Raw genomic sequence first — 13,475 nt, 5'->3', positions numbered from 1 at the left:
ACTCTTCTCCGGTGATCGAGCTATTCGTGAATTACTTTATCATGGACCACTTTATGGTCAAGCTGATCGTAGAGCACTGTTACGTTAGCATCCTAGTTATACTGAGTTCAATTTAAATTGACCAATTTGACTGATTCGAATCAAAATCGATGGAAACCAATCCCATACCTAATTCCAAGTCAATTTATTATTTTTTGGTATGATTTTCCATCAAATTATGTAGAAGCTTAACAACACTTCTCCCTCATAAATTTCCTTTTTATTCTAAAAATTGTTAATGCAAAATTTTCTGTGCATGTGCACAACTTGCATTAAATGCAGTAATGCCAATCTAAAATGACATAAAAGCCCTTGCACCCCTCATTTAATGGAGTTGATGTGGGAATCTCCTGTGTACGGATATCTTCTCCAATTGTTAAATTTTGAATAATATGCAAAATGAAAAAAAAAATCATATGGAGGGGTATGTTGGTCTTTTAGAGATGAGATGAAATTAGATTAGAGAACATGAGATAATGACCAAATGATTAAGCCTAATTACTTAATTAATTAATGAACAAATGACCAAAATGACGACATAAAGTTGTCCTCTTGGGCTCTCTCTGTATATATTTCTCTCCCAATCCCATAGAGGTCTCACCAACCACTTTCTCGTCTACAAGTTTGACGGGTAAAAATCCGCATCATAGGTCTGACGTGTTCCCATCTGTTCCCACATGGCAACATCTCTACCTTCCAATAACATGAAGATCCAACGGCCCTTAGACGTTTTCAACTAACCTGTTTTCATCCTCACCCAACTCTCTCCTCTCCTCCCCCTCTATTTAAAGGACCTCACTCACCTCAACCAAAACTCAGGAAATTCACTTAAAATTCCTGAATTTCCATCTTCTTTTGTTCTCTGCTTTTCTTTCTTTTCTTGTCTTGTAAACCATTTATATTTATTCAAGAAGAAGAAGAAGAAGAAGAAATGGAATTCACAAACAAGATCAGTAATGGAAATGTTTCAATCTGCCTTGAAGACCCTTTGAACTGGGGAATGGCAGCGGAGTGTCTCAAGGGAAGTCACCTCGAGGAGGTGAAGCGTATGGTGACTGAGTATCGTAAGCCAATCATTAATCTCGGTGGTGAAACACTCACCATCGCTCAGGTAGCGGCGATCGCCACACTTGAAGCGGTCGGTGGTGGCGTAACGGTGGAGCTTTCGGAGTCGGCGAGAGCCGGAGTTAAGGCGAGTAGCGATTGGGTTATGGAGAGCATGAACAAAGGGACAGATAGCTATGGTGTTACTACTGGTTTTGGTGCAACTTCACATAGGAGGACTAAACAAGGAGGTGCCCTTCAGAAAGAACTCATCAGGTCTGAAAATAATAATTTTTATAAATTTTAAAATTATTTATATTTTTTCAAACTTTTCATGTTTCTAAATAAGGTTAGAGAATAATAGTAATATATAGGCTGCTTTCCACAGTTTATCATAAAAACTATATTTTTCTAACTTTTTTGGCATTTATTGTTATTACTTTCCTTTTAAGGTAAAAAATGTAAAATTAAATCTTCTCAGATTCTTTAATTAGCTGTGTGGTAGGTATTATTAGATGTGCCTATGCTTTCCCTTTAAATTTCTCTTTCCTTTATCCACCTTGGAGGTGAAGTTGGTGAAGTATTTATTAATTAATAAAATGAAGTCCTTATTTGCCACTTCATTTGGTGGGCCACCACAACCTTGGACAGTCAGCGATAAGGAGAGCTGGGTCGGGTTTGAGACTTTGGGTTGACCACTTTCGTACCCTTTGCCTCCTCTGTTACTATTGAATTACTTGAAACTTGGTAATTATGAAACACGTGGTCCAGTTACATTGATCCAATTAATATATTGCTATGGGACCCACTTCACCTACCCACCAAAAGGGATGGTCCTAGGTGTATATGTCAGCACCATATAAATGGCCGAAACTGTTCTATTTGGATGGCCAAGAATATTTCTTGTTCGTGTGGCTTTTTCTTCATTCAAATAAGTTGGTAGATTAGATATGGTTGGTGGAATCAAGTATGAAATGGGCAATACCCAAATGCCCAAGTTATCTTCCCGGGTCAGCCCATGAGAGTTATTAAGCTTGAGAAGAAACAATAATAAATAAATAAATATGCTACCAAAATTTTTTAATAATAATTAAATAAATAAATGAATAGAAAAATATCTCTGAACTGTTAGGGTACCCTACACCTACACCTCTTCATAGAGGTTTTTATATTTTATTTATTTTCTCTTATAAAAAAAAAAAATCACTATGAGGGGAGACTCCTACCCGCCATCGATTGAAGTCTGCTACCTACTTTGTTTTCTGACTTTCTCCCCTCCCATCCAATTCCTCTTCGGGTCCCTCACAGTGCCGAATCCCTCTCCGGGCCACTACTGTGGTAGACCCAACTTAGCACCAAAAATACATTGCCACACTCAGCCATAAGATTGTGTATATTATGATCCTCCCCAAATCTCGTAGTACCGAGAGCCTCGTACACTGAATACACTTTTTTATGCTTTTGAAAGCCATATAGCATTTTTCTAATATTATCAAATAGTTAATGTACATCAACCATTTATCAATTTATTGTGGAATATGATCAGGTTCTTGAATGCTGGAATCTTTGGGAACGAGACAGAATCTAGCCACACATTGCCACACTCGGCCACAAGGGCAGCCATGTTGGTGAGGATCAACACACTCCTCCAAGGCTACTCGGGTATCCGATTCGAGATATTAGAAACCATGACCAAGTTCCTAAACAGCAACATCACTCCATGCTTGCCACTCCGTGGAACCATCACTGCTTCAGGAGATCTCGTCCCTCTATCTTACATCGCAGGGCTCTTAACAGGCCGCCCTAATTCAAAGGCAAGGGGCCCAGATGGGAAATGGCTCAATGCTGCCGACGCATTCCGTACAGCTGGAATCGACCGTGGATTCTTCGAGTTGGAACCTAAGGAAGGTTTGGCCCTCGTCAACGGTACTGCGGTGGGGTCCGGCATGGCATCAATGGTCCTCTTTGAAGCTAACATCCTAGCCGTCCTTGCTGAAGTTATATCGGCCATCTTTGCGGAGGTGATGCAAGGCAAACCAGAGTTTACGGACCACCTGACCCACAAATTGAAACATCACCCAGGTCAGATTGAAGCAGCGGCCATCATGGAACACATATTGGACGGTAGCTCTTACGTTAGAGCAGCAAAAAAGCTACACGAGATGGATCCTTTACAAAAACCCAAACAAGATCGGTACGCTCTCCGTACATCTCCCCAATGGTTGGGCCCACTAATCGAAGTGATCAGATCATCCACCAAATCCATCGAACGTGAGATCAACTCCGTAAACGACAACCCTTTGATCGACGTGTCAAGAAATAAAGCACTCCACGGTGGCAACTTCCAAGGGACCCCAATTGGTGTTTCCATGGACAACACCCGTTTGGCCATCGGTTCAATCGGAAAACTCTTGTTCGCTCAATTCTCCGAATTGGTCAACGATTTCTACAACAATGGTCTCCCTTCTAATCTCTCCGGTGGTCGGAACCCTAGCTTAGATTATGGCTTTAAAGGCGCGGAGATCGCCATGGCTTCTTACTGCTCTGAGCTTCAGTTCTTGGCTAATCCGGTCACCAACCATGTCCAGAGCGCAGAGCAGCACAACCAAGACGTTAACTCTTTGGGACTCATCTCTTCCCGGAAAACCGCCGAAGCGGTGGAGATCTTGAAGCTCATGTCGTCGACATTCTTGGTGGCGCTCTGCCAAGCTATCGATTTGAGACATTTGGAGGAGAACTTGAAGCAGACGGTGAAGAACACAGTGAGCCAAGTGGCAAGGAGGGTTTTAACCATGGGAGTTAACGGAGAGCTTCATCCGTCGAGGTTTTGTGAGAAGGATCTACTTTTGGTAGTGGATCGGGAGCAGTTGTTTGCTTACGTGGACGATCCATGCAGTGCCACGTACCCACTTATGCAAAAGCTGAGACAGGTTCTTGTCGAGCACGCGCTGAGTGACGGCGAGAATGAGAAGAACGCTGGTAGTTCTATTTTCCAGAAGATTAGTGCTTTTGAAGACGAATTGAAGGCGATTTTGCCTAAAGAAGTGGAAGCGGCAAGGAGCGCGGTGGAGAGCGGGAACGCGGCGATCCGGAACCAGATCGAGGAGTGTAGATCGTATCCAATTTACAAGTTTGTTAGGGAGGAATTGGGAACTGTACTTCTGACGGGAGAGAAGGTGAAGTCGCCCGGAGAGGATTTCGATAAGGTGTTTACGGCAATGTGTCAGGGGAAGATCATTGACCCTTTACTCCATTGTCTCAAGGAATGGAATGGAGCTCCTCTTCCAATCTGCTAGTTCAATTCTGCTTCTACTGCTACGGACATTTACTAGTATTACTACTTCCATTATTACTACTACTTGGAAGGAAATATTTCCTTTTTCCAATTTCTCTCTATTCTTCTGCTTTTGTTCCCTTTTGTATTACGGTGAGATGAAGACATAAATGTAATATACATATCAGCAATTCAAAATTTTTTTTCTCAGTTTCTTTCTAGGATTGATTCTCTTGTGAGTGTGTTTCCTTCACCTCCCTTTACCAATGGTGATTGTGACGTTATGATTAAACATAGGGTCATCAGGACTTGATCAATGCGTCAAAAGTTCTATGGAATGCGTTAAATCAAATCCCTTAACATATCTCATACTTGGCTGATCCAATCTAGCACTCAGACACATACTCACTGTACGAGATTCTCACTACTACGTACGGTTTTTGGAGAAAGATATTCCCCCTATTTCGTAGAGAGGCTGTTTCTAGATTCAAATCCATGACCACCAGGTCGCAATGGAACGACATGATCGTCCATCACCTCCCCAAAAAAAATTGATGAGTGTTCATCAATTATTAGTGCGCGTGCATGTAAGCAATCTTATCCAAACATCCAATAGAAATTTTCTTGTGATGTGAATCTTACCAACTCCGATGATGGGGACTGTTCAACTAGTGGGCCACACCACATTGTCAATCATACTTAAAAATAAGATGTATAGATAATCATCATGATGCTCCCTTGTAGACAGCCTCATGGTCTCAGTTACTTGATTGCAGTGAGAGTGTTGAGACTAAGATAATAACGTAGAAGTAACTATACAGAATTATATTATACATGGTATTAATATTGTAATATTCAAAGTCTGATAACAACTCAAATCAAAATCCAAATGAGTCAAATACGTAGGTGGTACTTGGTAGGTAGGTGCGGCAGAGTTCAGTGGATCGGGTTCCTCTCTAGCGCACCCTCGAGTTGGATAATGTCCGACGCACCCCTAGAGGACGACACATGGCCAAGGTGTGGATGGTTAGGATGGATGCATACATCTGAGAGAAAGATTTCTAGCTCATTGGTGTCTGTCCATCCTCGCTAGGGATGTAAATAGATAATCGAAATCCGAATCCGTATCTATATCTGTATCTGTTTAGGGACATCTGTATTCGTTTAGAGATATCCAGAAAAATATCTAAATAATCCGATAAAAATATGAGGAAAAGAGAATCATGATCTAAGTATTCAGATTTTTTTATTAATAAGTATTCAACAGGTTCTAGAATATGAGAAAAAGAGAAACATGATCTAAGAGATATGGATTGAGAATAAATTGTATCTATTAGAGCGAAGATGGTCCGGATTACATAAAACAGAGATGTAAATAGATAGTCAAAAATCCAAATTCGATCCACATCCGAATCTGTTTAGAGGTATACGTATTCGGCCAGAAAATATCCAAATCCGATCACATCCAATCCGTATCTAAGTCGAATCCGATCCGTTTACATCCCTAATCCTCGCCATTCGCACGGCACATCAGACAAAAAATTAACATCTGCCGTATCTGGAGGGATGTCTAATTTCTTCGTCTCTACACTAAACCTAAGCAACTCCCAACTGCATGCTCTGTTTTGTCTGCGTATGTATGTTGAAGATACCAATGTCACAAACAGTGAAGAACGCCAAGTTTCAGAGTGTACAATTACGTAATTATACAGCTCACGCCAGTGTTGCATCCACAGAAATCATGAAGAGCTGTAAAAGTTCATTGAAAAATACTTCCGTGGTTCATCCAGCATAGTTAGCTCACTATAATGTAAATATGCTTGAATTTCAGGGACCATCTGAGCTGAGTAGTAAGATAATATGACTATATGCAATATATTACATTAAATATTACAAAAATGGCTATCTCGTAAAGAATTTTATCACACTTTGATTACTCATCGTCCGAAATGCAAACGACATCTGCTGTTGGATCAGTTCGGGCTGCAGTGCCCCGTGAACTACAATGCGTGGTGAGTTCAGAAGGGTCCAATGCACCCACGGTCAGACCCAAATCTGGGAGAGGTTGTAACAGCTCCAGAGCAGACAAAGAAGAATTACTGAAACCCGCCAACCCTACTGCACTTTCTTGTTGCTGGCTCCTGCTAAAAGGCCCAGATGAAAGGGTAGGTGCCCGAGATGCAAGCTGAGGAAGCATGGAAGAAGTGGAAGCAGCATTTCCGAGTGCCTGCTGACTGGGAATGGTGTGAGGAACAGGCTGGATATTGGGTGCCGGCATGGATGTGGAATGTCTGAAGGGCTGAAGGTGAGGGGCTGGGGCCCGTAGTTCACTAGCAACTTGAAGGTTCCCTGCCTTCCGGAGGAACAATAGGGCTGATGGATTGTCTGACCGGATTACTTGAGAAAAGTGCAGAGGATTGGTGGACCACCTGCAATGGGGGAGCCGCTGGTGGACCAGACACAGGGGCAGGCCTTTGAGCATGTTGCGGCAAAGACAGCTGAAATAACTGCTGCATGAAACTAGTAGGCATCCCTGGAAAAAGATCAGGGGTTAGATAGATGTTCCACAAAAATTAAGGAAAAGGCGTGTATTATGTATACAGTTTAGCAATCAGTGTGCCTATTTCTTCAATCCATTTTTGGATGCATGCCATGTTAATCACACTGGAGAAAATTTGGCAGCAAGATCTCCAACTATAAAGCTTAATAATAGTTAATGCACAGGACAGTATCTGAAATTGGTCATGCTGATAGGTTTGGCTGTGAACAGTGTCAATGTGTTATATAAGTTCAGACATGGTACACAATATGGTTAACCCGAATTAAGCATGCCTTATCTCAAAGTTGCAAAGATATCCAACAAAGTGAAAACATTAAAAGTTGAAACAGGTCCTGAAATAATTCCTTACCTTGCCGCTGTCCCAGCATCCCAGTTGCCCTTGGCTCACTGAATTTACTCCAACCACCCAATATCTCAGACAAATCATTACAAAGTCCAACAAAATGTTTGCAACGTTCAACTGAAATGATATAATTCATGAAGATTTTGTTTAGGACTGACCAACAAGACCAAAACAAATTGGTCAATGTTAATCATATTTGCTAAGATTTTTTTAAAAACATGTAAAGATCTTGGCACAGAAAATTTATCAAAACTTAGTTGATGAAATATCCACCAACTCAGCATCATTAGAACAAAAAACTTTTGGGGCAAAAAAAAAGTACAAATTAGAGTTAGTCAGTTAGAAGATACTAACCACAGAGATCTGAAAAGCATGTAATATGGCCACTGGTTCTCTATTGACATCATGATTTTTCATTTTATAGTCCAGAAACCTTAAAGCCATACCCTTGATGTACCCCTGCATTTAATTCAGACAAACAAATGAAATCAGATACCTATGCTTTACAAGTTGCTAGCATGAAATGCATCGCCAAGACTGCAAAAGGACAAATAACATCGACTACAATAACAGAAGATGAATGATAAAGATATTTGGTAAATTAACACACATCCCTCCAAATGAGTAAAAACAGAACAATAGAGTAACTTATGAATCTCTTTTCTGATGACAACCAATGTTATATTTCCTGATCAATAATCACATGATGAAGCCAAAACTTATCCAGAATCTACTGAATGACAGGGCGAGCAAAAATAGAACTAAAAATAAATAAGATTATGGAAACTAGGAACCAAGTATTGACATTATGTTAAAGTCAAGTGGGAAGGATCAGTCATGTGCAAGGAAGGCATTGATTAAAGAAACAATATTTAAGCAAAGGAAGAAGTCTGCGACGTAAGGGTCCCAAAAGTTCATGAGTGGCCACGATCTCTACAGGCAAATCCATCTAGAATGTAATCATTTTACACTCCAATAACATCTATGGATTTGTTAAAAGGGGAAAAAAAAAAATTTCCTAACCTCTCCTCTATGGAATTAAATTACATTAATTAATTTATAGAAATGGGATTTTGTTAGGAAATTTCAACACCAATATAAGTATATAACATGCTGTGTTGAGGCTGTTGAAACAGTATACCAGCAGAATTACTATGGTCAAATGATCAACTATAGTATTTACAATACCTATTTATCTATCGGCTGTTATATTAGGTCTCACTTTAGGCAATATAAGAAATTTCGACAGATTTGGTTTCAATTTGTTACCTCTTAATTGGAATTAGTAAGGGAAATACCCGAAGTAGAAACCAGTTTTTCATTTAGTGTAGTGTGGGAAAAGAATAACAAAAGCCACAAATAAAGATGATTCTATCGAAAGCAGACAACTCATACACTTTGAACTTATGAGATGCATACAGGAAGTCTTAGGATTTCACAGAGTTTTGAAATCTCCTGCTTCAATAAGAGACGAAGACTCATCTGGGCCTCACGTAGTTTTCTGCTTTCCTCAGATTCAATCAAGTGACCTTCAGATACACCTGAGATTTCATTTGTTATGGAGGGCACATGATTTATGTCACCCATATTAACTGCTGACCTTGGCAAGGATTGAGAGACCTGTTTGCCAGCTTGAGTTCCAGATGTTCCTGCAGAAAAGGAAATGGTTCAGTTTCACAGAGTGAAAAGAAGAAATGGAGGCAAAAAAGAGTATTTGAAAGATAAATCTTCTATAAATATTCCATCTTCATTGTCCCCGAACAGACTGAAAATCTTTTTGACAGAAATGAGGTTGTTCCATAAGAACTGCATGAAACTATAGCAGCAACAGAAATATTACCTTCCTTACCCCCAAGAAGTACTTTTCTTTTGTCTTCTTGCCATGGCTTGAGAGAGGTTGGATCTGTGGTTATGTCAGTTACCTTCTTGCCATGGCTTATTTATAACTTCTTGACACTCGACATTGGATTTTCTTGGTGACTCGTCAAAATACTGAACTCTTTTTCCGGACCCTATGAGAAACTCCAGACAAATATCTTCCCTGCAGTAATTTTGTCCAAAAAAACATGGGATGGTTCTTCCTCCCTCAGCTGCATTTTACTCTCCCCAAGTAATGGAATATCCCTTGAATAGATTGCACCACTCTGTTTAACCTTAGAAATTAATGAGCAGATGCTTTTATTGTTGTTTTCAGCATTTTGAGGTACACATGTCAACAATTCCTTCACTACATCATTCATAAAATGCCTCATTGGACAAATTGTTTAAGCCTGAAGCTGAGGTATGAGGTATCACCACCATGGAAATCACTCAATTTACTGAACAGATAGGAGGCACCCCAAATAAGTAGGGCATATGACAATGACTACGGTTTATATTCTGTATACTGCTATCAAGATACATATCTAGAATTTTTTTCTTCAACAGTACAAGGTGTATAGTATAGAAACGAAATACTTTTAGCTGTTCAAACTGTGAATCAATATGGATTCTCTGCAGGCCTCTTAAACCAATCACTATCAAATAAAATAATAGCATCCACTGCTGAAAGTTTAATGCTTGTATGGCAAGCACGGCTTTCTAATACAAACACAAATCTCCCTCTCTCCTTACTGTTAAATATGTTCATGGCAGCTTGCTTCTTCTTTGAACTGACCACTCCATCAACACGTTCATAAGAATCTGCCCCGAATCTTTGTCGCAGAAAGTCATCCAACATATCTCCAAGTCTAGATCCATCAAATGGCTGCCACATAACAATTAGTCAAAGAATAAGAATTAAAAAAAAAAATGGACCTCTAACATGATTAATCAAGGTGATGAAGTGATAGAAACTGCATAAAAGGTCAAATTCAAAGCTAGACGAAAAATCAAACAAATTGGCCTCTGAATCAGGCTGGGTTTTGTTTCAGTGACGAGAAGGAAATGGCCAATCAATCAAAAGCCCTCAAGCCGATGGGAAATGGAAGCTTCTCCCTTAGATATATCCACCAATGAAAATGTTTGGGTCAAAGGTTGTGAATCTATTAAGGGTCCAAACACAAGGAATATAACCTGTTCACATCCTTCTGCGGCCTAGGGTGTAGTCCTAGACAGTACAAAAGAATTAATGATGTACACGCATACATATAATTGCAACTTTGTCATGTCACATTATGAGTATTACCACATCGACTCTTGCTTCTAGGCTTGAGCCTACCAACATTCAAAATTTTAATGTTCACATACCTCATGCCACCAGCAGCATTTCTAAGGTAAACATAGGGACAGGGTAGAAACGTTTCTGATATCCATCTAAAGGAGGATTCTAGAGGGACTGTCCAAAGTGAGTTAAAGGTAGGAATTTTCTTACTGAGTGACAGCAGTGCAACTTGGCATGCAGGGCCATGATGGTGCCAATCCTAGCTCAGCCAGAAGCTACATATCCACAACCTTAACCCAGCCCAGGCTAGGCTCAGCCTGAGGAACCCATTCTGGCTGAATCCGAGTATATGTGTGTACATATAGACATATATATATATATATATATATATATATACACACACACACACACCCCTGATGAGGGGGGTGGCATTTTGTACACAAAATAAAGATTTTGAGGGCATTTCAGTGACTTTGTACGATAGGGTGTGAATAATGATTCCAACTACGTGGTCTATTGCTCCAGACCACAGATTCCCTAGCTGCGCCGCCGATGGTGCAATTTTATATATATAATTTCAGACCAGTATGTGCCCGGCTGAGTCCATGGACTTGACCAAACACTAGCCCAGCCCAACCTCAGGTTGAGGTTTATATAACCTACTCAAGCCAGCTAAAAGTCAGGTGGGCCTCATCGGTTTCACGTTAGCCCCAGCCCACAATAAACCCGTACCAGATAGTGAGGAGTATGCCCAGAACTTCTTTCTTGATGTCAGAATTTAATGGAAATGAGAGAAGAAGAGGTTGATGCCTCCTAACTGGCAGGGAGAAAAATGTTAAGAGTCAACTCAACCAAGGGCTCTCAAAAGAATTAGACCTTCCCCTACTTCGTCTAGTCTTTCTAGGTCACAATTGAGGCGTTGATCATAGCCTTATAGATTGGGTCTTAGCTGACCACATATATAGTTGGATAACAAAACAACAACAAAAAACTCAGCCTTATCCCAACTTAATGGGGTCGGCTACATGGATCAAAACAAAACTAAAAAAAAAAAATATGAAAAACATAGATTTAACTTTAAAAAAAAAAAAAAAAGATGGGAAAAGAGACGAAAAAGGAAAAGGACAGTAAGAGGAGGAAAGAGGCATAGTCCAACCCGTCAGGAAAATCTCAGCTAAATGGGGTCTACAACATGGATCCTTGACATCCAGTAGGCTCTGTCCAATGTCATACTTGTAACAAGCCCTAACCTATACATGTCCTTCTTCATCACGTCTCCTATGGTCATTTTAGGTCTGCTCCTAGCTCTTTTAGCTCCTTTAATCGGGATCATATCACTTCTCCTCACTAGGGCGTTACTAGGTCTCCGTTGAATTTGACCATACCACCTTAAACGACTCTCTCGTAATTTGTCATTGATCGGGACTACTCCCAAGTCCGATCTAATAAGTTCATTCCATACTTTATCCTTCCTTGTTTTTTCATACATCCATCTTAACATTCTCATCTCTGTTACGCATAGCTTATCAATATGACATTTCTTAACTGCCCAACATTCTGTCCCATACATCATGACCGGTCGAACAACAGTCCTAAAAAAAATTTCTTTAAGCTTTAAAGGAATATGTCGACCACACAACACTCCCAACGCACCTCTCCATTTCATCCATCCCACTTTAATTGAGTCGAGTCGAGTTGTTTATAGGATGGGTTTGGTTTTTCATAATATGGGGGAGCAACCTTCAAATTCATCATTTCGAGATGTCAAGGTGCGGTACTTTTTGGGTTGATGTGCTTAGTATCCAATCTTGAGTGGGGTTAGCTTGGGATGTTCTCTTCCCTTCTACGCTTTGGTATGGTCGTTCGCACAGTTTGCTTTGTCAAATCCCCCTCCCCCAAAAATAAATAAATAAATAAATAAAAGGACAAATAGAAAAAGAGGGAGACCCATTCAAATGTTATTTATTCTTTAATAAGCTAAAACATGAGTAAAAAACAATGTCGCTGTTAAGTTGGAACGTGCAGTGACTAGGTAAGGCAGTGTATCAGAAAGCCAATCTGGATATTGTCTTGATTCAGGAATCAAAATTGGAATGCTTCAACATATGTAGGGCTCCCAGTGTTTGGATGAATTGAGGCATTAATTGGCATTTCTACCATCCTTTGGCACCTCAGGACGAATAGTAATTTTATGGAACTTGGATATGTTTTGAGCACATGGAACTATGGATGAATCACAAGGAACATTTTCCTCTCCTTCCATATGCAAAGCAACCCTCTGTATGCAAGGATTGATAGACTTTCAGTTTCCATGTTTGGGATGATCTTTACCCTAACATGATATAGACGTGAGACAACCCTTCCTCGACTAGTTTCGGATCACCACCCCATCAAGTTGTATTCCAAAAGAGTTACTCAAGGTCAACTCAGTTCAGATCTGAATAAGTGGACTCTCTGATGCAGATTTATCACCAAACTGGACTTCTTTTATTAGGAATAAGTCTAGGATTGGGTTACATACATGTTGGGCCTTTGATCCCATGGGTTTCTAATGTAATAGGCCACTTTTATGGGCGTAAAATATGGGTAAATAGGTTGCATACGGGATTAACTCCCATACTTAGTTTTATTTTCATACTTAGCTTTTTATTTGGTGTTTTAAATTGAACCGGTTCAACCAATGGTTCAATTTAACTGTTTTTATTGGTTTTTCTTTTAGTTGTTTAGTTAGACTAGATTAGGACTCTATTTTGAATCTATTTCAGTTTCCTAGTCAGTTTAAGTTAGCTAATAGGTTAAGGATTGGGTTAGGTCATTCCTTTTGGTGTCTAAGTCTATTTTTATTAATCAAATTCATATTCAATGCTGGCCTCCCTTACAAACTTATATAGAAGACTCAAAAATAGACTTATACACCAAAAAAGAATGGCCTAACCCAATCCTTAACCTATTAGTTAACTTAAATTGACTAGAAAACTGAAATAGACTCAAAATAGAATCCTAACCCACTCTAATTAAACAACTAAAAGAAAAACCACTAAATCACTTAAATTGAACCATTGATTGAAACGGT

At 39.8% G+C, this 13,475-nt stretch overlaps 2 protein-coding genes across 2 annotated transcripts; one reads left to right on the top strand and one right to left on the bottom strand.

The window, feature by feature from the left end:
• The first annotated feature begins 956 nt into the window (after positions 1 to 956).
• LOC122652028 (phenylalanine ammonia-lyase) lies at positions 957 to 4,380 on the top strand. Its single transcript, XM_043845653.1, has 2 exons — positions 957 to 1,359; positions 2,630 to 4,380. The coding sequence occupies exons 1-2, from the start codon at positions 971 to 973 to the stop codon at positions 4,377 to 4,379; spliced, it is 2,139 nt and encodes a 712-aa protein (XP_043701588.1). The 5' UTR covers positions 957 to 970; the 3' UTR covers position 4,380.
• Positions 4,381 to 6,290: 1,910 nt separating this feature from the next.
• LOC122650491 lies at positions 6,291 to 7,308 on the bottom strand. Its single transcript, XM_043843902.1, has 2 exons — positions 7,267 to 7,308; positions 6,291 to 6,890 (listed from the first exon to the last, which is right to left on the bottom strand). Exon 2 carries the CDS (start codon positions 6,837 to 6,839, stop codon positions 6,291 to 6,293), a length of 549 nt encoding a protein of 182 aa, XP_043699837.1. The 5' UTR covers positions 6,840 to 6,890; positions 7,267 to 7,308.
• Positions 7,309 to 13,475: the final 6,167 nt, after the last annotated feature.

The sequence above is a fragment of the Telopea speciosissima genome, chromosome 2 (assembly GCF_018873765.1).
Source record: "Telopea speciosissima isolate NSW1024214 ecotype Mountain lineage chromosome 2, Tspe_v1, whole genome shotgun sequence".
NCBI lineage: Eukaryota > Viridiplantae > Streptophyta > Magnoliopsida > Proteales > Proteaceae > Telopea > Telopea speciosissima.
Note: the sequence above shows the minus strand (reverse complement) of the source record. Positions and strands in the feature narration are given on the sequence as shown.